This window comes from Egretta garzetta, unplaced genomic scaffold, assembly GCF_000687185.1.
Source record: "Egretta garzetta isolate BGI_Z169 unplaced genomic scaffold, ASM68718v1 scaffold86, whole genome shotgun sequence".
Taxonomy (NCBI): domain Eukaryota; kingdom Metazoa; phylum Chordata; class Aves; order Pelecaniformes; family Ardeidae; genus Egretta; species Egretta garzetta.
The window spans coordinates 211,787-235,656 of record NW_009259970.1 but is presented as its reverse complement, the minus strand read 5'-3'; the positions used below and the strand labels follow the sequence as shown (position 1 = coordinate 235,656).

The 23,870-nt window shown below is 37.6% G+C and overlaps 1 protein-coding gene across 1 annotated transcript in view; it reads right to left on the bottom strand.

The window, feature by feature from the left end:
* The window catches only part of CDC73 (cell division cycle 73), a 114,696-nt gene that overhangs the window by 62,048 nt on the left and 28,778 nt on the right, over positions 1–23,870 (bottom strand). The window contains 1 exon segment of the mRNA XM_035895823.1: positions 16,783–16,847. Coding sequence (XP_035751716.1) covers positions 16,783–16,847 — 65 coding nt within the window.

The window sequence follows — 23,870 nt, the reverse complement described above, 5'->3', positions numbered from 1 at the left end:
CAGGAAAATACTTTCAATAATACCTCCATTAGTGTTACGAGAAAATTCTTTCAAATCTGAAATTATTTTTAAAGTTGATGCAGATTACTTCTATCATTTCACCAAATTTGAGATGGTTTATCCATTTCAGAAGTTAACCATATTGTTTAAAAAACAACTGAATTTTTCCTGGATTCTTAAAACAGTAAAAAAAAATAAAGGAAGAATGATAATCATAATTCTTTTACTTTACACTTCATACTATCCAGCTGTGAATTATCCCCTTTTTAAAAGTAGGAAAGTTTGCTTGCTACATGCAAAGGTATGATTTTCTTTCTAATCAAAATTCAGTTGAGAAATGGATGCTGCAAACAACTTAAGATATCCAACTTTCATTAAAATTAAGGAAATGACAGCCTTCTGCCAATAACTTGGGGGCTTTAAGCCTGAGTAAAATATAATGCTGCCATATTCATTAAAAAAATGCACTGTCTGGGTCCCTCAACCATTTTTATTTTTTTCCCCCTTCCACTATTTCCTCATTTTCTACTAGCAGAAGTGAAAGAGTTTGAATGATTTATTGTCCAAATTTCACACTAGCAGAGCGGAATGGTAAAACTAGAATAAAGTACACAATTGCATTTCTTCCCTACCCCTCCTATTAATCAAAAAACTTTACACACATGAACACATGCTTTCTCTAACTAGCATCTTCTGTACACATTCCATAAATCAAGGCTTTTTCAGAAACACTACTTTTGTTGCATGTAAGACTCCTTACGACAGCCAGTCAAATATTAATATTTTACCTCTTCCAGTTCTGTGAGAGAAAAACATCAATGCATCTTGTATTAAAAATTTCTCATTGTAAAAGATTCTATGTGGAATAGAGGGGTTCCCTCCCCCCCATTTCTTATCACAATATTCTCTTGGACTTGTATTAGCACCTGAATTACTAATATAATACTTGGATTCACAATACCTTGATTTTCTCATAGAACAGATGAATCCTAGAAGGTTCATGACAAAACTGATCATCACGAGCATTAAGTGACTTTTCTTCTTTCTCACCACCCGTGTTACAGTTGAACTGCAGAAACCAGTACATGCTATCATATTCTAGCTAGGATATGGCAAAGTACTTCTGCATTGGTTTAAAGTGCTGAAAAGAAAATATTCACTGGGACAGTCATTTCAGCATATACAACTATGATCGAGTTTAAAATTAAGATAAATTGCAGAGTTGGATGGTGCTCATGCTCTGAAAGGATGGACTGATTCAACCATGCCAGAAGGTTGAGTAGCTGGCCTTCACACTGTTTATCATATCCAGATGTATAATGCAAGGTGCTGGATAATTTCCATTTTTTTTCCCCGTCACACTTAAAGACTCTCGGGCAAAAATAGCTTTACATATTTGCTGAACATATTTTACACTGGCTTTGTCAATTACTTGAAGTGAAAAATGATCACAATGAAATGCGTTGCCATAGAAAAAAAAGACTGCCTCCCACCATAGCCAACTAAAAAGTTTGCCATTTCATTGATTTCGGTGGCCAGTACAGACACAAAAATCCATGTTCATAGTTTGTCCCTGGCTTTTGGGAAGTCAACAAAAAAGAAATTAGTTTTATAATGGTCAATAAAGCTTTCTTTTCTTGCTGCCCTACTTCCCTTTGACAACTACCTCTTCACAGCTAAGCTTTTTCTTAAGCTATCAAAAAGATAGGCAGTAACCCACTAGAAGTGAATCACTGCAAGATGCAATATGAAAAACTAAGCTTTTTTCTAAACAACCCCCATAACCATCTTCCTCCCTACCCAAACACCTCAAGAGCATGCTAATGATGAAACACTCTCTCTCCGAGAAATTCCTAACTGGTCTTGTTTTAAACAGGTGAGCATTAACTCCCTACACATCACTTTAAGACCCCCTTCAGAAGAGATCATAGAATCATTTAGGTTGGAAAAGACCTTTAAGATCATCAAGTCCAACACAAATCTGTCAGGCTCTGATAAATACTGAAGTACAGTTTCTGAATTTTCTATACAACATTTTCAAAGCTTACTAATAAGCTTGAGTCCTTTAGATGTCATCAGGGAATTGGTCATTATATTGCAGACCAACTCTTTGCTCAACAGTGGCATCAGATATTAGATCAAATCAAATTGATTTGTTTCAATGGTTTGCTGATGCACCAATACAGATTCAAAAAATCCAGTCAGTATAAATAGTTGATTGGGACCTCCCTAAACAGTTGCAAAAATTTATCCAACAATTCACAGAAATGTTATCTGATTTTCCAACAGAAATTCACCTATACAGATTCAACTATAGGGATGTTAATCTGAGGTTGTACCATCCTCCATAATGTAGTATGGGAGTTGAAATTATCAATAAATTTACTCTGCAGCTACATTAAATGAAAGATATCAAAAAACAGTAGAAATACTTTGTAAATACTGTTCATTATTGTAGACTTTTAAAATTGAGACACGTCACTAAGTGTTACATAGTACATCTCTATTATACAGAGAGATAAAAGATGCAAAATCAAGGAAAGCCACATTTCTGGGGAAATACCAGACAGGACAAGCACTGAAGAAAATGCAAGAGAAAATATTCTGCTCTAAGCAGCTTATCTAAGTAAATGAGAGGACAAATTTGAAGTGGTAAGCTTCAGTTGATAAGTTTAAGTACTGGAAATGAATGGTTTTCCTTGTGTAATGATAATTTAAGTAAAGTGTGAAAGGAGTGACTATGCCCTAAAATAAACAGTCACTCTATTAAACATCCACAGCAATTTAATTTCCTATTCCCTTCTCACCTTAAAGACCCCAAACACTCTACATAAAACTGAAAGCAAAATCAACTACCCTTGGGTTTGCAGAGCAAAATAAATCCAGAAGTTAAAGACCTCTGCAACTTTTTTGTTTTTAATATGCAGAGAACAACTCCATTATGAAAATTTTGAAATGTACTGAATTTATATGAAATCCAGATGATCTTGAACCGTGCATGCTAGAAAAAGCAGAGTCTTCACAGGCTAGTTAATAAACACCATTGTAGTTGTGTATAATCAAGCCATTACTACCTGGACTGAGGAGCTATACTTTAATTTTATTTGTGGCCCTGATTCAGATCAATCTGTAATCCTATGTGTGCTAGTAGTGAACATGTACAGGGCACTAAGAAATGGGGCCTCAGCCCCAAGAGAAGCAGGAAATGCTTCCAACAGTCCACGGAAGCTGCTCCCAAACTTAATGGGCTAACCAACGATCTAAAGATTTATAAAGATTTAAGTAAAGGTGAGAAGTCAAAGCATATTAATTTTAATGCATTAAATTCCCACATGAATTTTCTAATGCAGGAATAAATTGGCCTTCACTCACTGTAAACCAAGGAAATTAAACTACAGCTAACTAAAGTAATTTTATTCCTAAAGACATCACCAGGCAATGGCAATTTAATGCATTATAACTTATGAATGTTGATGTTGTACACTTTGGTAATTTGCTTTAATTTGCTTGAGCGCCTTGATCTAGATATAGCCTTAAGGAATACTTGTATATTGCCATATTAGATTGCATCATCCTTTGTATTAAGGAGAAAAGGTTATTTCTGAATGGCACAACTATGAAGCACTTGCTTTAACAGGAAAACTGAGACATTTGGCAAAGGCTCTTAACTTCCAAACGACTCCTAGCCATCCTCAGGTGGCAACAGCTTCACCCTGGAAAGACCTGAGGTATTTAATAACAAATGAAAAATAACTTAAGATTTTAACCCTTTAAAATAAATCCGGTATTGGGGAGCTCAGCAGCTACAAGAGAAGGCTGGGAGGACATTCCAGAAGACCCTTGAGCCCCTGAAGGGCACTGACTGATTGAGACTCAAAGGCTACCCAGGAAGAAAACAGGTTGCATTTCAGACACAGGGCAGGGTTCCCCCACCCACCCAAAGCTACCCACAGCTATCATTCTTTGCTTAACATTTGCGTAAGTGCAAAGCCCCTTCCAGACATCTATTTATTTGTCACAAAATCCCTAAACAAGATGGGAATCAGGGAAGATCTGATGCTGAAAAACATAGATAACTTGGGAACGTAAACTATTAAACGGCTCCCAGGTCAGCAGCAGGCTGGAGGCTACAACAGCTGGAAGACAGGCTGCAGAGGTTAAGAATCAGTTTATATCAAAGAGAGAATGCCTGTGACTGCTGCTAGAAAGGACACAGGGCTCACCATGAGTCTTTCCTACAGCAGCTTGGTAATAAGGGGTAAGCATGACTTCAGCCAGGGCTGTATCAACAGAAAACTAATAAAATATTAATCAAAAGAACTGAAAACTAACTGAACCCAGATTTAGATAAGCATATACCTTTCTATGTACAAAAGTTCTAAGTTTTAAATATTTCACAGTGAACACAGAATTAAAAAGTGAAAAACAGTTCACAGCAATACCTAAATTTATACTGAAGTGTAACAAATTCACTACACATCAGTGTTAGAGTAAATTAACTATTAATAAATAAAACCGGAATACACTTTTTCCTCCATCAAGATAATGTTACAAAGCACAAGAAGTTTGAAAATGACAGAGCGCCCTCCCTCCCCACTAAAAAAAACCAAAAAAAAACCACAACGAAAACTTGTAACAGAAAGGCATAAATGCTTTTCTGTAATTTAGCTAAAAGCAATACATTTTTCCCCCCACATCATCTTCAGACTTGCCAGAGAACCTTAGTCTACTTCCTTCACCCTTGAGAAAAGAAAACATCTGCCCACCCCATCAGCTTTTAATCTTCTTACAGACAGAATTAATTTAGCTTCCTTCTGGGGAATATGGTAGGAGAGGAAACTGGCCAAGCCTACTTGAGCCAAAGGGAGTCTTTTGTTTTTTAAAAAAAAAAAATAATTCATAGTTCTCAAAGCAGCGAACATTCTTTAGTTATGCCACATTTATGAAGTATCAATATCTCTCTGCATTTTAATATAGTTTAAATATGGCTTCAGTAAAGAAACATCACTTTACTGAACATAAGGCAGAAACTCCTTGAAGTTTGCCAAATATTAAATGTCAGGTTTATCAATCATTTTCATTCCACTTATGAGAGGCATCAGAAAAAGTTACATTATTTCCTTAAAGGTATGATTCTTATTCATAACTGAGAACTTTCACGAATATTAGTATACTAGTAACTACTGTTTAAATGTAATACATTCTTGATCTTAACCTGGAGGATGTTGAGTACTTGTTACTTTTTATATTCTTTTCCTCTCAGCTCCATATAAAGGAGTGATAAAATAATACTTGAAAATATTTTCTGTATATTTAACTTTCCGTCTATAAAATGTTCCCTGCATATGGATTATTGTTATGGTACTCATTGTTTAAAAGGATCCAATACCTACACTCATATTTGAAAGAATTGCAATTCATACCATTTGATAATACAAGCCAACTACAGGCAGCTTTCCAGAAAAGAAAATAAAAGGACATTAGGAATCTTGCTGAGAACTGTCAGGGGAAGGAATATAAGAAACATACTGAATATGTGGTTTTGCTGTACAGTACAATAACATGCATATGAAAGTTACCCTTATTAAATATTTAGTATATCCAAATACAGATGAGCAAACTGCCCAATTAGGCTATTCATTCAGGAGTCTGAATGGCAACTGTAACAAACAAGTAAATACAATTTACAGATTTCAGGTAGGAACAAGGAAGTTGATTTACACGTTCATTTTTCACATATGAAGTTTGAGGCTACTATAAAACTGCCCTTTAAAACCAGAGGTAACATTACACCAGGCAGTCCAAAGCCCCTTTAGATTTTAATTTCCCAGATAGCATTATGATCCATTTAGTATTCCAATATGTATTTTACTACTTTAATCTGCATTTCACCTGCTGTTCATGTCCAGATATTTTTGGAAGCTTTTTCATGATATTATTTTCCAGACCTAATTATACATGTGAAACCTCCTATAAAATCGGTGGTTTCCTACAGCATACGATGTCACCCTAAAACAGAACGGATTTTATAGACCTATATGAGGTAGCTGTATATATTGTATATATTATTAGCTACAAAATGTTTGGCTTAAGGCCTTATAAAGCGCTCTCCATTCAGAAGTCTTGTTTTACTTAGTAACCACAATAAAACAGAATTAATCAGGCAGGTTATCTTTTTAAATGACAACTGGATTCCATTTTAATTTCAGTAATATTGCAATCTGTTTGCCTGATTTACACCAACTGCTCCGAAGATAACTACTAAGTAGGATTGATGAATACTGCTGCATGACGCACCCTCCAGTCTCCTTATTCCAAAGTAAAAGGAGTTTTTTTTCCCCTCCTCAAGAAACAGATTTGTTAGCAGCCTACTTCAGTAACATTCCCTCCCTTCCACGGTATGTTTTGAACCTACTTTCCAATTTCAGTAAAAGCCATAGAAAAAGTTACTGGCTTTGTCAATTTTTATTAAAATTGCTGGCCAGGGAAATGAAAACCTCGAATCACTGCTCCCAAGGAGGGAAAGGCAGGCAGTGCTTTTTCTCCATCTCCTCAAAATGGCAGCACCAAGCCACCCAAAAGCCAACACTTCTAACTCATCAACTGCACTTCCTTCCAGGTCAAGGGAGGGTCTGAGGAGATACCCACTTTATGTAGGTGGAAGAGAGACTTAGGTGATTATAGAGAAAAAATACGTTGGTTTTATTCCCTGTGAAGAAACCTAGAATTTTAAAAAAATATTCCAAATTAAAAGTACTATGAATTTACAGCAACTAGACTGATGGTTAACTACAAGCAATCTTATCACATCACTTTGCTTAGTCACACTAAATTTTGCTTCACACTTTAACTGAATTTTAAAAGCTTATCTGTTGCTTATGCACAAAACCCACTCATACACCTTTATGGAGGGAAAGTGTCGCCTGCTTTTTAACCCCAAAGAGCCAAAAAGGCGAGTTATTTTAATTCCAATAATACATCCTAAGTCTCCTAAAGCAGCAAACCAACTGAATGGTTCAACTTCCTAAAACTTAGCCTGCCAAATGCAATAGCAATGTAAGGTGAAATAAAAACACGCTTTGGTAATATTCATGTTGTATGAAGTCTAACCAAAAGTTTTATACCCTAACTAATCAAAATATGTCTTTGTAAAAAACCAGTTGTTCTCAAAGTTATCAAAAAATTTCTTTCCATTTACCAACGGCTTTAGATAAATTTGACATTTTAAGTACATTGGACAAACCTTCATTATTTGAAATAGTAAGTACTGAAGATTAACATGTTCATATAGTAGCAAACAAAAATCTGAGAATCACTTTTACACTTTAAAAGAAAATCGTAATGTTTCATCTCAAAGAAATTCACATTCACACTATGCATTTATCGACTCAAAGATCAGAAATCATACGGGGTTTTTTTACCCAATGATTATCTTCAGTGCTAAGTCTCAAGTCCTATATATTGAGCTTCTTGTAACTTAGAAACCCCCCAAACCAAAACCATCTAGAAAATCCCACAATCCTTTTGAGAATAAAGAGGGGCAAACCAGAAAGGGGTGAATGAAAATTGAACCAGACAATACATCTTTCAACACTTACCTACGTGCACTTTCATACATACACCGGTCTCTCCTTAACTCACTTAGCTTAGCTGAGCGGCGTCTTTAAGAGAGTTTTAGATGAGTAAAGAACAAAAAACCACCCTTCCAGCAGCAGTGATGCAAGTAGTTTCCGCAATAGCATATTGCTCAGTGAAAACATAAATATAGCTCCAGATGGCAGCTCAGCAGATCGCAATCACAGGTATATTCCGGAAAGTGCGATCAGCATTGCCTAAATGCCAGCTGAGTGAGCCATAACTAATGCAGAGTTCATGATATTGTCATTTACCTGATGAGAAAGCCTACACTGAAACAGACTGTATCCAGGACCACCAGAAGCAAACCTGAGCAAACCAGGACTCTGCCTATAGATTGTCCTATCAAAGATAAATAAAACAGATTTAAACATCCTGAAAGTGAGGATGCAGATGCAACAGCAACAGCATGCAGCTGCATAAAAGACACAGGCAGATTAACACCTGGATTTAGATGGAACAATAAAATCAGAAAATATAGTCAGTGTTAATCAATCACCTTCTCAAATAGTGCATGAAGGAATTGCCTTAAAAGGTTTAAAAATATTACCTATTGTGCTATTCTAACCGGACCTTCTCATTAGTGATGTTGCACTATGTTGAAATAGTGCTGAATGACACCACTTATAATCCATCCCCCAAAAGACTGAGAACCAGGGTTCTTACCTTTGCATTTCATTAACATTTACCTCCAAAGGTCTATCTCGATTCTGAGCTCTGCAGGCTTGATGTATTAGGAAGTGCTATCTTTGCATTACATATTCTGACACAAGAACTAAAGAACACTTGCTTATAACACACTCTTGTAGTATCTGTACACCTGTGAAGAAAGTCTGCCATACTGAGAGACCCTCTGGTTGGATTCAAACACTAACAGCCACATACTGAAAGAGACTTCAATATAAGGAAAAGAAAGAAAAAAAAAAAAAAATCAAAACACAAAAAAACCCCCCAAACCCAAAACAAATCCACAACTGCAAGGGGGAAAGGAGGTGGACTTTTAAAATAGCAACTCCAGAACAAAGTCCACAAATTGAAACGACAATGCTCAAGAATGTTGAAAGAGGGCCTTGACAACAAGGACAAAGTACAGAACTTATAAAAATTAAAAAAACCCATAAAGAAGAATTTGCTCTGGCTTAACTAAGTAATAGGAAGTAGCATGTGTGAGATGTACGCGAGACTGGGCTTTGCAGCATGTTCCTATGGATATTGCTAGGGTAACAACCAAGCTATCCTACTTCCAAGCACAGAAAAAGATAAGACTATGATGCTAAGTTACATGTAAGCAAGTACTGCAAGCAGAAAACTTGTTTCCACAAATAATGAATTGTATCTTACTCCATTAAGAGCAGATAACCAAGTAGTAAAGTGTCACATGGTCTAGTGACAATGGCGTAATCTCAACGACTGCACAGAGAAGGAAATCTTGAACCTGCTCAGATTAGTTACATAGACGACTCAGCTGATCATTAAATATTTGAATTATTACTTTGGTTTAGTTACTGTATCATGAATTGCAAAGCATGTTAGAAACCTTCAAAACTTTGTTAAAACTCTTAGAATGAGACAATGGGATGGCTACCCACGTAACTGTTTTGGCAAACATGGATAAACTTGCAGGGAGAAGAAGGGATGTTAAAGCAAACTACCTTCTTGTCCCCCATCTGCCACATGCTCATTTCTACTGCATCCTAAGACCTTTATACCATCTTCCATAGCTGTGAATAAATTACAGCACTATATAATAGCTAAGTTGTTCTTTCCCCATTAGAAGAAATTTGACGACAAACTGCCAGTTGAAGATGCAACTCTTACATATTCAGTAGATGTTTGGAGATAATTTGTTGAGGGAAATATGTTGACAACATAGTTTAACATAGAAGCTGTGTGAAGTGCATGATGTTTCATTGTTCAGAACAATTAGGACAAAGTATAAAAATCTGTAGCTCAAGTTCAGCTGGTATCATTGAGCAATGCCCTATAAAAATTTCATTAGAAGATATTGCACATAGATCTTCAGACCTGAGAAACACAAATGAATCTAAGCACCTATATAGCATTCAAGCAGAAAGTGGACATCCGATTCAAAAAAAAAGAAATGAAGTTTTGCAGGCATTTTTATTGGGGGGTCACGTTTCCAAATGAGAGTGACTCCTGAACTGTTCGTAAAGGATCAGAGTTCTAGAGTGCAGTGTACATGGTAGATGAGTTTCCCAAGGGATACCCACAGGGCTAGCAAATAAACTCGTATCATTCAGCTTAAAGTCAAGACAGGTCTAGCAAGTCATCTTAAAATTCATAACAAGAATTTCTAAGGCTTGCAAGCTTTTGTAAGGAAAGCTGCCTGGGTGTCTAAAGCTCCACTTCAATGTATACTCAGAAATACTTCAGATTCTCATACTTGGCACTCCTCCATTTAAACCCCTCAAGGGTCTGACAGGCATGCCATAAGCACCCTTAGCACGCTGACACAATCGAGTTCTACACAGAACAGTGACTTCAGACACGTTCATACAGTAACAAAGCTAGATGGCTCCAGGTCTTGCTCCCTCTCTTGTTCAGTAGCATACCAGCCGACACAGCAATGCCTAACTTCCAGATGTGTGACCGGTTATACAACATCCACTTCTTTTCTTGATTTTGCGGTTCTTAGTCTCAAAATAAAATAAAACCTATTATGAGGAACAAAACAGGCGGCTCTTTTGTGTAATGCAGTACAATGGCAAGATATCTTGGCTCACACGTACATGATTTACAATCGCTCAGAAAACGAGTGCAGCATTGTTCAACCTAACACATTTTCTTGAAAGAAGCATTTGTGTGTGATTTTCCTTAGTCTCTACCAGCTTGACTATTTACACTAAAACTCTTAAAGGGAGAGTTAGTTATTTAATGTTTGAAACATGACTCGGGCAATGAAACGGCAACCACTGAAATTGTTGCATGAACCTTAAATATAAAATACAGTAATAGTTCTGCGGAAACTTGGTTGCGTTTCATCCACTCTCGTTAGAGTAATATAGACACACAAGGCCTTCTAGTCTGTTACCCCAGAGCAGCATAAGGTTGCTGGCAGACTATTCTGTGCAAACATCCATTTCTCCAACTCAAGGATTTTTTGAGTTAGCGGTCATGTCCTAGCCCTTAACCCTCATGGACCAAGAACCTCATGGTTATATCTGAATTACAGTTACAGATATAATTAACATGAAAAAAATTTACAAAGCCAATGAAAACAAAAATCTCTATCTCCGGCATCATCTATGGAACACTCTCCCAACACACAATTATTAGTTTTCCTCACCTCCTCTTGATGGTTAAAAGCTGAACAATATGCACACAGGGTTCACAGAACGCTGCTCAGCCCATGGAGAGGAGCGGGGGCGCGGGCAGGCTGGTGTTACACTCGCGTCAAGAATAATGACCAGCTTATGCGCAGACTGCATGAAAATTACGCTCCGCTTCAAAGCCCATTTCAAACTTTTTCAAAGAGTCTGTTGTATTGTTGATGTCTCCCTCAATACTACTGCTCTCAAATATTTTAATGAGATTAGGACATGGTACAGAAAAACGGTGACATGTGGATAAGTAATCTTATATCTCCTATCTAATATTTAAGACGTATTAAATTTTTATTTGTTTTTTAAAGGTAAATGCTATTTATCTGTATATTGAGAGACAACATCCAATTCCACCATATGCTTCTGAAAAGTCATTTCAAGTTTTGGCACCAAATCACAATCTTAATTCCTCACGACAAATTAAAAAGAGATCTCGTGGATTTACCTACTTACACAGAGGCGTACCAATTATCTGAAGTCTTTTATATAATATATGTGCATACACCATGTTGATGGCTTCTGTCCCAACATGCTTCCTCTCCAATGGCCCAGTCTTTAAGGTGCCAGAAACTTAGCATTTCCCTTCATTCTACTAAACGCTAATCCTTCAAAAATACACCAGAAGTTAAACAACTTCTCGGTTAAAATAATAAAATCACTCAGACTATACCATACTCAAAAGATTTGGGGGGCAATAACAGCAACATCCTTTGATTAGTTAATGCTCAAAATCTGACACTGACCACAAACTGATGAAAAATGCTGCTGACCTTAGAGGTGCTGAACCAGTCTTCCAATTCTTGCTTGTACTGTGGCTTACATAGGGACCCTCCTTTTTTATTAGTTGTTTTCTGCTGGCACTATGGAACGTGTTTGTTTCGACTGAAATGTAATGTATTTAATTACTGATAGTCTCATATGCTTACTCAGGGTAATTTTACAAGAGAGAGATTGTAAAGCCTGGCAGTTTACACTGGAAAGGTGGATGTTACTTTTGTTAATTTGTAGGAAAAAAATATTATCACTGAACTCAGAAGCTCTGAAAACTTACATAGCATTTCTTACCAGAGATAAAATTTATATGTTTGAATATACTGCAGAAATTTGCATTTGAGTTTGCTACAAGTGAAGTGCCTCAACTGAAACCCTCACTAACTATGCTGGTTCTTCAAGCGTAGCCCCAAACTATCCGGTAAGCGTATCATCTCAATATCTAAAAGAGCTGTTGTAGCCACGTGTTTACAGAACAGTAAGAGAAAGAAATGCCAACAGTATTCTGGCTGCTTATGAGCACAGATGATCAATGACAGATTCCATTACTAGCAGCAAAAACAAAAGACAAAGGAAGCTTCTGAGCTTCAACAGCCATGAATACTAAAAAGAAACCAGAAGTTAAAGCCACAAGAGTTTTCTAGCAATTAGGAATGGTAACAAAGTAACTTCTACAAGGGCCTGCTGCAGTACTGCACAGATCTTATTTGCTTGCACCAAAGTTTATAACCACATTGAATCACAGCTCATGACCAGTCAGGACTCTCAGAACCCAAAGGAAATCATTCCACACAACTCCACAGGCTATCACCCTATCCCTTTCTTTAATATTAAAGTCAAGAAAACTTAAGAAAAAACACAAAGATGAGTAAAACCAGCATCACCATGACTATTATTATCATGGAGAAACAAGTATTATTTGCATGTGCACATAGTCAATACAAAGCATGCCTTCAGATTGGAAGAGGCTACACTTTCATCCCAATCTATTTTTATTAAACATCCATGGAACAAGCTATTTCTCCCATACCCTGACATAGGGGCAGAGAGCTAGTTTGTTCTGTTCTTGGCATTTCAAGCTATAGTAACAGTTAAATACATCACGTATTCTAGTTATAGAAACCAGCAGTGCAAAATTCAATTTCATTATATATTTAAAAGGACAGATCCACTTCCTAGGCTTCCACTAGATGACACTGGCTTAGACTCCAAGTTAACATCCCTCTTTAGAAAAGCAGAAGGCTAATGTCCTGAACATGTCAAATTTAAAGAGGTAAGAAAGAACATGTTGAGAATATCAGCTTAAGAGTCTCTCTCAGCATTCCCTCACACCCCGTGTGGTATAAAAATACTAAAATACATAGCTCTTATTTGATCCATCTGAAACAATAAACTTTTCTACTTAAAAAACAGAAGTTGTGCTGCTATACAGGGGATTATGCTTTGAAGTGAAGCCTGCAGGTAGACCTGTAGGCTTCTGAAAGCCACGCTGCACAATTTGCTATGTGGACTGCTAGGTAACTAGATAACCCAAGCTAGCACCACTAGCTTACTCGTTTCCAAAGCACCATCAATCCAGGCAAATAAAAGGTGCTACAAGTTTTAAAAAAGGCTTTCTGGGGAGTATGTGCTGTTAGAGACAATTCCAGGTCCAGAATAACGAAATCATGCCTTCACAACAAAAATTCATTAAATAAGTCAGTTCTTCCTAAGAGAAAGTAAGTATGCCAATTAAGCAAAAACCCTGTTAGAGGGAAGAACTGCCAGCAGCACAAGTTATTTTAGCTGACATTACTTCAGAAAAAGCCCACCATTCACCATCTGTTCTGGCACAAATTTTGAATGCTAAGAAAGTTTCCAACATCACGGATGAAAAGAAAGCAGTCAAGATGCAGAAGTTTTTGTTTTGCTGTTAAAAAGAACAAGCATCCAGGACAACTCACATTCCAGCAAGAACAAACACAAACCAGAAATTTTGCACATTTCATAAAAATCATTACAGAGAACTACAATAAGGCAGAGTGCAAGTGGGAGACATGTAGGGAGTAACACAAAATAAAAGCTTCGTACATATTTTACATGAGAAGCATGTGGGCAACTCCAGGGAATGGGTCATGATTTACACTCCAGGTAACAAGCATATGTCTACAAAGTTTTTCCCAAGAGCTAACAAGATCAAAACTTCTGGAAGCCAATGGCTCCACCAACCTTTTAAAGAGAAGACTAACCATCAAAACGAACCGTTTTCTTCAGACATAGAAAATGAAGGACAACGTGTGACAAGGAAGCCAACGGAATCCATGTAACACAGAGAGGTTGGGGTAGATGATATTACCAATAGTGTTAAACACTCAAATGAACCACCACACTAAGATAGACAATCTCTTCCAACATGCAACTTACAACCGAAGTGGAAACTAGAGCAAAAATAAGATGATACAAAAAAAGTGATAAAGAACGAAGATAGAAGTAAAATACATAATTCATCCATCTCAAGGCAATGTTTCAGAGCAGCAAGAAATTCTTAATGCCATTTTACAAACCATCGGTGAGATCTCACTTAGAAGACTCCATGAAATTTTATTTCTCCATGCTCAAAAAAAAGATGAATTCTAACTGGATAGCTAGAGGAAGAAAACTCACATGGGAATCAAAAGCTTATTTCACAATACAATTTGTGTAGCCAAGCAAAACAAGAAGTTTTAAGAGAATATGACTGCTCTCTATAAATACATTAATGGAAACAAACACCATAGAAGAAACAGAGGAGCTACCGAAGTCAGGGAGAACAATGGCATAAAAATGAACCTTTTGAATTTCACCATTCATCTGGAAATCAGAAGTCTGAAGTTTGAAGACAGCCTCTAACAAAGAGCTACCTAGCACTTCAATTCCTTTGAAATGTTTGATGAGTTCACAAAAGGGATTATACCAATACTATGAGGATAGCAGATGACATCACATAGGTAGAATGCAATCCAATGCTACCCTCCATATTCCTATGATTTAGCCAATGACTATAACGTATTTCTGTCCATTAAACCTCTAGGGGAAGAAATTACTTTCCCTAGTTTTGTCTAGCATAAAAAAAAAAATGGGAACAAACCACAAAAAAAAAAACCTGAGTAAAAGCATAGTATGAAATTTTCTAACCAGTAGGAGATTAAGTATTTTATACAAAACAATGATCTGAAGATTATGGGTTAGAACTACGTGGTCCATGTCTGCAACAAAGTTTGGACAAAAACAGATGAACATTTCTGTGCCACATAACTGACAGATTTATTTCTCCCCCCTCTGAAACACAAAGTCAGTATGCCACCGCAATTTATGAATGAGCTAAACATTTAGGGCACCTTTTTAATAGTCTGGAAAATAAGGCTTCAAAAAACCCTTACATGTTCTTTCTTAGAAAAACGCTAAATGACAGATGGAGTTTTAATATTTCTCATGACACCAGATGATGCTTTATGTGCAGTCATGCAGTAGCTCTTAAATAGTTATTTCAAAAAATTGTAGATTATGTTGCAAAAAGATTTACTAGTAATTTCATATCAGTTATATTTTCTTTCTTAATGGAAGAAACGAGCAAGGACAGACTAATAATTCTACCTCAAAACTCTAGGTAGTATGCTGAATACATGAGCTAGGATTCCTAGAATAAAACAACTTAGTTATTTTTTAAATGAACTTAAAATAAGTATCAGTTTTAGAGTTACTGTGCATCCCTTCACTTTTACAGTTTTTATACTGACAAGCTTAAAACATTTCAACATTTCTACTTCATCGTAGTCTTGCTTTCTTTTTCTTCTTTCTTTCTTTTTCCTCCCCACAGGGCAATTTAAACAGAACCTATTTACTAAGTCATTTCAAGTCCCTATCACTTGGAACAGATACATTATGCCATAGAAACCCAAGTTTGGTTTAACAACACTGCTTGATCCCTCATAAAGCAGCCCTAAATTCATGCAAGGTTCAAGAACAAGTCTTCAGACATAATGGGTGATTTTCTTCCTTCACCTGATCAATTTCTGAATTAATCTAGAAACAACACTGTTTAGAACTAAGTAGATTCCTTTCTTAAAACATTCCCTTTCTTTTAAGTATTTTAAGCCCAGAGAAGGCTGGGAATAAAAGACTTGGGCAGGAACTTTTATCAATCAAGAAAAAGCTCTAAATGCTTTTAAGAAATTTACATTCAAGATACTTTTTATGTTTTTATGTATTTATGTTGAAATTAGGAGCGCAAACTAGAAACAGTGCATGGATTTAGGAGAGTGTTTAGTGCTGTCTATTCATCAGATTTATATAGGTATGCAGATGGCAGAAACCTTAACGAGGGCTCTACATCAGTTTTGTAGCATCTGTCCTACTTATCAGCAGATCAAAACAGGATTTGTTTGAGAGCGTTCAACCCACTTCCACAAAAGCAGACAAATATTGGACAAAAAAATAGGAAATCTGTTTGAGGGTCTCTCTTTCTCATCTGTATATGTAGCAATTCCCACTGACAGCATTGTAAAGTCATATGAAAAATAACCATCCCACTAGGCTACAGAAACTTCAACAGTAATGCAGAGGTCAAATTCTTCCACCACTAAACAAATTTATTGTTCTTAAATGAAACAAAGCAATACTCCAAACCCTGGTTTTATTACTTCAGTTTAGTGAGTATAGTTTTATCACTTAGGATTATGGAAGATGCCCTTCACAGACACACATAAGGCTAGCAAAAATCTGGATATCTTGATACAGTTGAGCACAAAAAAACTGCGCCTCCACAAGAACAACCTGCCAGCAAAGCCTTCCCAGCACACCTTTTTACTGCAGACAAATCCCTTGAGCAAAGATCTCTAAAACACGCAGATCAAATCAAACCATGTTTTATCTTTTCACAGAGAAGAATTTTAATCAATTCTGTTAGCCAACCAAAGTGACCTTCCAGAGCCTAGGCCAGGCTGACAAGATGTATACATATATAGGTATGCTACCTTTTCTATAAAACATATTTAAGAAAAGACTTTTAGCTTACCGTTACAGACTTCAGAGTCATTCCATGATAGGTGCCCATGGTATCAATTTTAAAGCCTTCCGTTTCTGCAAAGAAAAAAAAGTCTCTTGTAAATCATTATGAACACAGGGACGTCATGTCTAAGTGGACAACGCTAGGAATATCTTTGAAATTATTTTTGCAAAGGATGCATCTTGCTATCTGTAGTGGTTTAGGTCCTGTTCACAATACAAAACCCAGTTAGTAATTAGGAAACCTGTGTTTTCTTTAGACAGAGGTCCATTTGATATTTCTGCTTTCTATAACCAGAGTAAGGTTTTCCTGCTGCACATTCATTCGAACAACTCCAGAAAAGGATACAAGTTTAAATCTTTGTGAGTATATATTACAACACACATGCAGTCTCAGAAATTCTCTTCACTACAAAATGGAGAAGTACCTCATATCCTCAGAATGCATTATCATGCAACACCTTCAATTTGTAGTTGTATTAATGGAAAAATATACTTACATACCGGCTTACATGCTGACTATAAAACCTTGGCCACTTAACATGATAAATTCACTTCTGGAGTGCAGAAGAGCAGCAATGGCATTGTGATGTGATACAGAGGCTAGAATGTACATAAATTCACACTACCAGACTAAGAGTGATAAAAGGGTTGTTTTGGGTTTGGGAGTTTTTTCAGTAGTTTTAATCAGACTGAATTTACACTGAGTGCCAGAAGCCTGCAAGTGCTCTGTGACTAAACCTCCTGCCCCTAGCCTGTTTGCTTTTGAATATTCCTTCTCTGTCCTCCTATTCTCAGCACTCTAAGATCAAAGTTGGCTCCTGAATATCGCCACTAGAACTTGCAAGAAAACCTTTTTCCTTCTGTAAATTCCCTAGACTTTTGCATCTACTATCACCTGACCCTATGAACCAAGCACCCAATTAATTCATACTTTAAAATGGCATGATAATCACCAATCAAACCTGATAAGCAAGCATTTGTCTACACCTAAACAACTTTTGGGCTATTTCAACTAGCCTTGGGTAAAGGTAACTGATACTGTGTAGAAACAGCTATTGGGAATTGGAAGGTTATTGCCATTTATTACACTACCATCACACAATGCATCAGCACAAAAATATAATAGACCAAAAATAATGCAGAATCAAAGTCATGCTCATACCTGAATCTACAAAAAGTCCAAGAAAAATATTAGATTTTCAAGACTGTTGGAGCTTCTTGCTCTTATCATGAGTAAATTAACTTAAATTGAAACCCAGACAACCTTGAAAACAATGCAGATGCTCCGGGAAGCATCTATGGTTGCTCATTCTTTCTTCCTTAGATGAGAAAGATTATCAGACACTTGTAGGAAATGAGGCAGAAAAGTTTCCCAGATTTAATAACTCTCCAGTGCCTAGAAAAAGATACCCAAAGTTGAAAAGTGATCATACTCCTCTCACTACAGAGATAGGTATCTACTTTCTGAGCACTGTTTTTGGTTTTACCTCCCCTGCCTCACTCCCCTGATTATGCTACCAGACCTAACACCAACTACCAAGTGGAAAGGCCTAGCGCTACCGACCATGTTCTGTTTTACACAAAGTCACCTCAGCTCCAGCACTTCTTCAGCTCGGCATCTCAAGGCCACCCATAGAACACACAGAACAGAACAGACCTCTCCCCTTTCTGCTGGATTTAACATTTCTGAACTACACAGAATTGATTCCAAGAAAGCAAAATGCAGGTACACACATGAATGCAGTCTTCTCTACTAAAAGAAAAAGAAGCCTAGCTTCCCTTTATGAATTGGTATTGCCCTACTGCCTTTCCCCCCCAATCCCAAGATGTAATTATGCATTGAGTCTTAGCTCAGGGCTGATACAGCTGAACTTGAGCTAAAGATAACAAAGCTGCATCTGATCAACACTTCCATGGATAAAGTTTTCTCTGTGACTATATAGGTCACTGTTTCTGGGCAAGGAGCATATTAATATTTCAGGTGGTGCCTGGAGCCTTGCAGAATACTTGGTAGAGCTTCCCTAAGTTGAAGAGATGCTTTTGCTGACCTGGAGTGACATAAATCAGAGGTGTATAATGTAGGCTGACAGTTGTTTGGGAATTTCAGAAGGTCATCAACAGAGGAACCTTTCCCATTTCCAGACTGACCTGCTATGGGTTCCTCTTGCCTGTTGTATGGTGTTGTGGTTTAGGCTCAGTCAGCAACCAAGCACCACCCAGCCGCTTGCTCCCCCTCCCTCCCTCCCACTGGGATGAGGAAGAGAATCAGAAGAGCAAAAGTAAGAAGACTCATGGGTTGAGATAAGTAGTTTATAGTAGTAATAATAATAATAATGATGATGTGAAATGAAAAGGAAGAGAGACAGAGAGCGCGCAAGAACCCAGGAGGGGGGAAAAAAACAAACAAAACAAGTGATACAACCGCTCACCACCACCCAACTGACACCCAGCCCCCTCCCCAAGCAGCAATTGCTGCCCTGGCCAACTCCCCCAGTTTATATACTGGTCATGACATCATATGGTCTGGAATACCCCTCTGGCCAATTTGGGTCAGCTGTCCTGGCTGTGCCCCTCCCAGCTTCTTGTGCAGCCAGCAGAGCATGGGAAGCTAAAAAAGTCCTTGGCTGGCGTAAGCACTGCTCAGCAACAACTAAACATCAGTGCATTATCAACTCATCCTAAATGCAAAACACAGCCCTATTCCAGCTACCAGGAAGAAAATTAACTCTACCCCAGCCAAAATGAGCACACATAGGAGAATTTCCAACTATTTTAACGAAATGTTCTTCCCAAACTCCAAAGAATACAGATACCCCTTAACAAAATCAGCAAAGCAGCAACCCCCATTGCACCTGGCCTGCCACAGTTCCTCTCCTCTCAGCACAAATCCTGGTTCTATAATTAGTTCTACACATTCATTTCCTGTTTCAGTTATGTCTTTCCACTGGACTCTTTCTACTTTGTCCCTAATAAAACTTTGCATTTCTTCTGAATTAATTAAAAAACCCCTAACCCAAGTCTCCAACAGCATTGCAAAAGCCCACAGCAGCACAGTTAGAAAGTAAATCAAAGGAGAGAGAGGCACCTGGCAGGGAACAATCCTCTGCTCAACTGCCAGTGGTTTCATCTTTTGCAAAAATCTCCCCAAGTCCCTCATAGAACGTGTCCTGGTTCATTTAATGAGCCACAAGAGCCACTAAACAGAGGCTCTGGCTCTCACCAGCTTCCTGCTCGCAGCCTGGTGCTGACCCTTCCTCCTAGCAGGAGAAGCAAACAACCAAGATCCTACAGAGCCAGCTGCTGCCTCAAGCATTGGAGTGGGCACTCTTGCCTGCTGAATGTTTCCAGCAGCTAACACAGGCCTTCCAATGCTATTTAACAGCTACTCCGGTAGTAAATTAAAAAAAAAAAAAAAAAAAAATCTGTAAATAATGACATAGTACTTCTCCTTACTAATGTAAATGTAAGAGATGGTAAATGGTCAAAGTAGAACATAGGTACTGATTTACATTCTTGCAAACAGTTACTGCAGCCACCACAAGGTCTGCTGTGGACCCCAGGGTCTGCTACCTGCAGGTAGGGTGGGACAAGTAGAAGAAACCACCTCCCAACCTGCTCAAATTTCCTGCCTCAAACTCTCAAGCAACTGGTGAATGAGTTAAGCATTGCCAGCTTCCAGGTAACCACAGCAACCCTCCTTTAGCTGGTAACAGCACGGACACGCTTTTCTCAGAATATAGCTTTTTTGACCCGATCCTCTCACATTCACCATGTGATATTCTACCAGTCAGCCACTCACTTTTCTTACAGAAATAAACACTGCTACAAGTGAGAGCCCTGCCACTTGCACTTTTGTAATTTTTTGTAAGGTCTCAATAATTTGTACACTTGGCCACATACAGTAGTACCTTCAGCTCCACTCACTGTCTACAGCTTGTGCAAAGCAGAATACAAATGCTTCCAAGTCAGGGACTCCATAGTTACAGCTGCATTCTCACTTCACAAATTGCTGAGGGTGTTAGCCAGGTTAACACAGCTGGTTGTAAAAGTCAATCAAGGACCAGGCTAGAAAGCAGAGAGGGCACTTCTTCCAGAGCTTTCTCCAAGCACAGGGGCTGACCCTGACACTGCTGCTCAAAACCAGACCTGGGATACAAGAGGACCCCACAGGCCACAGCAAAGAGGAGCAAAACACAGAGCAACCTGGAGCACCAGGGGATGTGCCCCCAGCACACATCAGCATAAATGCTGTACCATACCCTCTGACTAAGAACACAAAAGCAGTATGTTTCTTCCCTCCCTCCCAAAGCAGGTCGAACCTGTGCTGCTGAGTCAGGCACCAGCACAGAGATGAAATATTAATGCCTGGACAAGAATTAGTTTGCAACTCCAGTTTCAAAATCACAGCTTCACTGATGGTAATATAGGAAGCAGATAAAATGATAAATACCCTTTTCTTAGTATATGGCTTAAGAAGAGGCCTTTAAATAAAAGTATCATGGTGGCAAGACTTTGAACCCTTATTTTTAAACTTGGGATTAGATGCAGAACAACTGCTGAAAAAAAAACAAACAAACAACAACTTAAGAGTCTTCAGCACATTGGGGCTTTCTCAACAAAACTACAACAAAGGTACCATATACATTTCCTTCAGGCAAAAAGCAATCCACATTAAATATTTTAAATGCCAGTCTAACACTAAGGAGTAAAGAATGCAAACAAAGCCCAACATTAATGTATTGCAACAAGTTGTATTGCAACTTTTTCTGTTTGCCCAATATAATCAGTTTTATAAACATATAAGCATTGTTAAAAAACACAGACATCAACAAATACCTTAAACCCAACATCTTTAGAGACTAAACACAGTAACTAGCACTGAATAATCAATTCTAATGCTTCAAAATCATAAACTAACACCAGTTAACATTAAGACTATCTTTTCTTCTCCAGTCACTGCATGTATTATGATGACAATTTCACAGTTCAATGACCTAAAGACCATCAAAAGAATCATAGACTCTTCCAGTGTGGTTCATCACTCGTTACCTTTCTAGCATCACCATGCATCAATCTGACTGTCTCCTCTCACTTAAAAGAATTGGACCTGGAAATTAAAATATGCACACTAATGCATCCGCTTATTGGACTGATTATATTCTATACCACCATTGGGGCATATGTTCCATTTCCTTGCATATGAGCATTAATGCTGAAAGTGCCTTCCATTTGCTTAAAGCCCACTGCTCTACATCAATCTAGGTCACTCTGCATTTTGATTCTGCACCTGCTGCAGCTCTAGCCATCCAATCCAGGTGCAAACTTGAGCACTCCTACATTGCCAAAAGAATAAAAGCTTTAAAAAGACTCAAATTAACCTGAATTTCTGGAAGGAAGTATAGGCAAACAGAAACTGAACAAAGGAGCCTGTCTCTGAAACACTGAAGAGCTCGAGTTAAAGACTTTGTTTGAATTGTGGATGAATAAGATTGAATAACCACTTCTTTTTTCAGCTGTATACTCTTCAAACCCCAGATAGCAACAGCTCTGCAGACTGCCTAGAAATGATTCACTACCCCACTTCACACCCATGGTAATTAAATCACTGACACCAAATTTCATTCTACATAGGAGTTGACTGAACACTCCTTTTTCAGTACTATACCCTACAAGTTAAAAGTGTCACGCATAAATTTCCAAGCTACATTAATTAGTTTACAAGATTCTCTGCACAGTTCATACCTAACAGGTCAGTAATAAACTTACAAGTAATTAACACCAAGTTTCTAAAAGTTTCTCACAGTACAAATAAAAAACTACAGTACAAATCTGTGTATGTTTTCCAGCACTGAAGGGAATGTACAGTACTGAAAGTTATCAAACTCCTTGGTCACACCAAGCCAGAAAATGGAGAGAGAGACTGTAATCTTTTTCCAAATGTGAATCTCTTGCACATATTCTCTGCTAGGAAAAAAAAGCACAGCCCTATAACCTTAAAAATGAATGCAATAAGTAAAAGTCTAACAAGGCAGACAAGTTTCAGAACTCTGGGTCTCCTGCTACCGGTTCTCCTATTCTCCTTGTGTGAACAGAAATCACACAATTTAAGAGAAAATACTTATAATGAGAAATACTTTGTAAAGAAACTTTCTTAACAATGCATAGGAGAGAGAAAAAAAATTGTTATGGTCCAGAGTCACCTCAAGTTTAAAAACTTCATAGTCCTCTGTTGCCTAGGCTTAACACTTAGAACTGGCTGAAAGCTAGACATGCTTCTGAAATACTGCAGCTATGTTTGAAAATCCAACACAATTACAACAATAATTCAAACATAAAATGACAATAACAGGAAGTCAACAGCAAGCTTTCTTGAAGGAAACACTTGGATCCAGTAAACAATATTCTCTTCACCATTACAGACTGAAATCAGTTTTTTGTTTTTGTTTGGTTTGGTTTTTTTTTAATTATTTGCTTCTGCTATGTTGAAACCTTGACAATAGCAGGCAAAAAAGAACAGCACTCCTGGAACACATCTTGAAGACCTAACACTTAGACCAGCACAAAGAAACGAAACTTTGCCATCTATACTGAGATGCACTCAATGGGTCAAGAAAATGTTAAGTCTTTAAGATTGCAGCACTATTTACTCAGGAATTGCCAAAGAAACAAGCATATGAAAAGGAGGATCTCGGGTAAAGCCACCCAAAAATCTGAGGGGAAAAAAACACGGTATAGCATCCAAAATATTTTAGTACCTAGAATGTCATATATCACATAAGCTCAAAGCTTCAGTAAACCACTGGCTGAGCTGCAAACCATACACGTCAATAAATATGTATTAAAATGTCATTCAGGTGCACAGGAGAGGGCACAAGATACCTTCCTAAGCATCAAATGACATTTGGGCACAGGATTTTTAAAATGACATTGCTCAAGAAGATCAGAAGACAGATGGTAGTTTGAACAAGATGGTCTGTGGCATAAATAAACACCACTAGTAAAGATATACATTAATAAATGACATTAATAAAGTGTAACACAAAAGGTAAAAGGTAGCAATACGAAGGAATAAAAACTACAAAAGGGAAGAGTAGG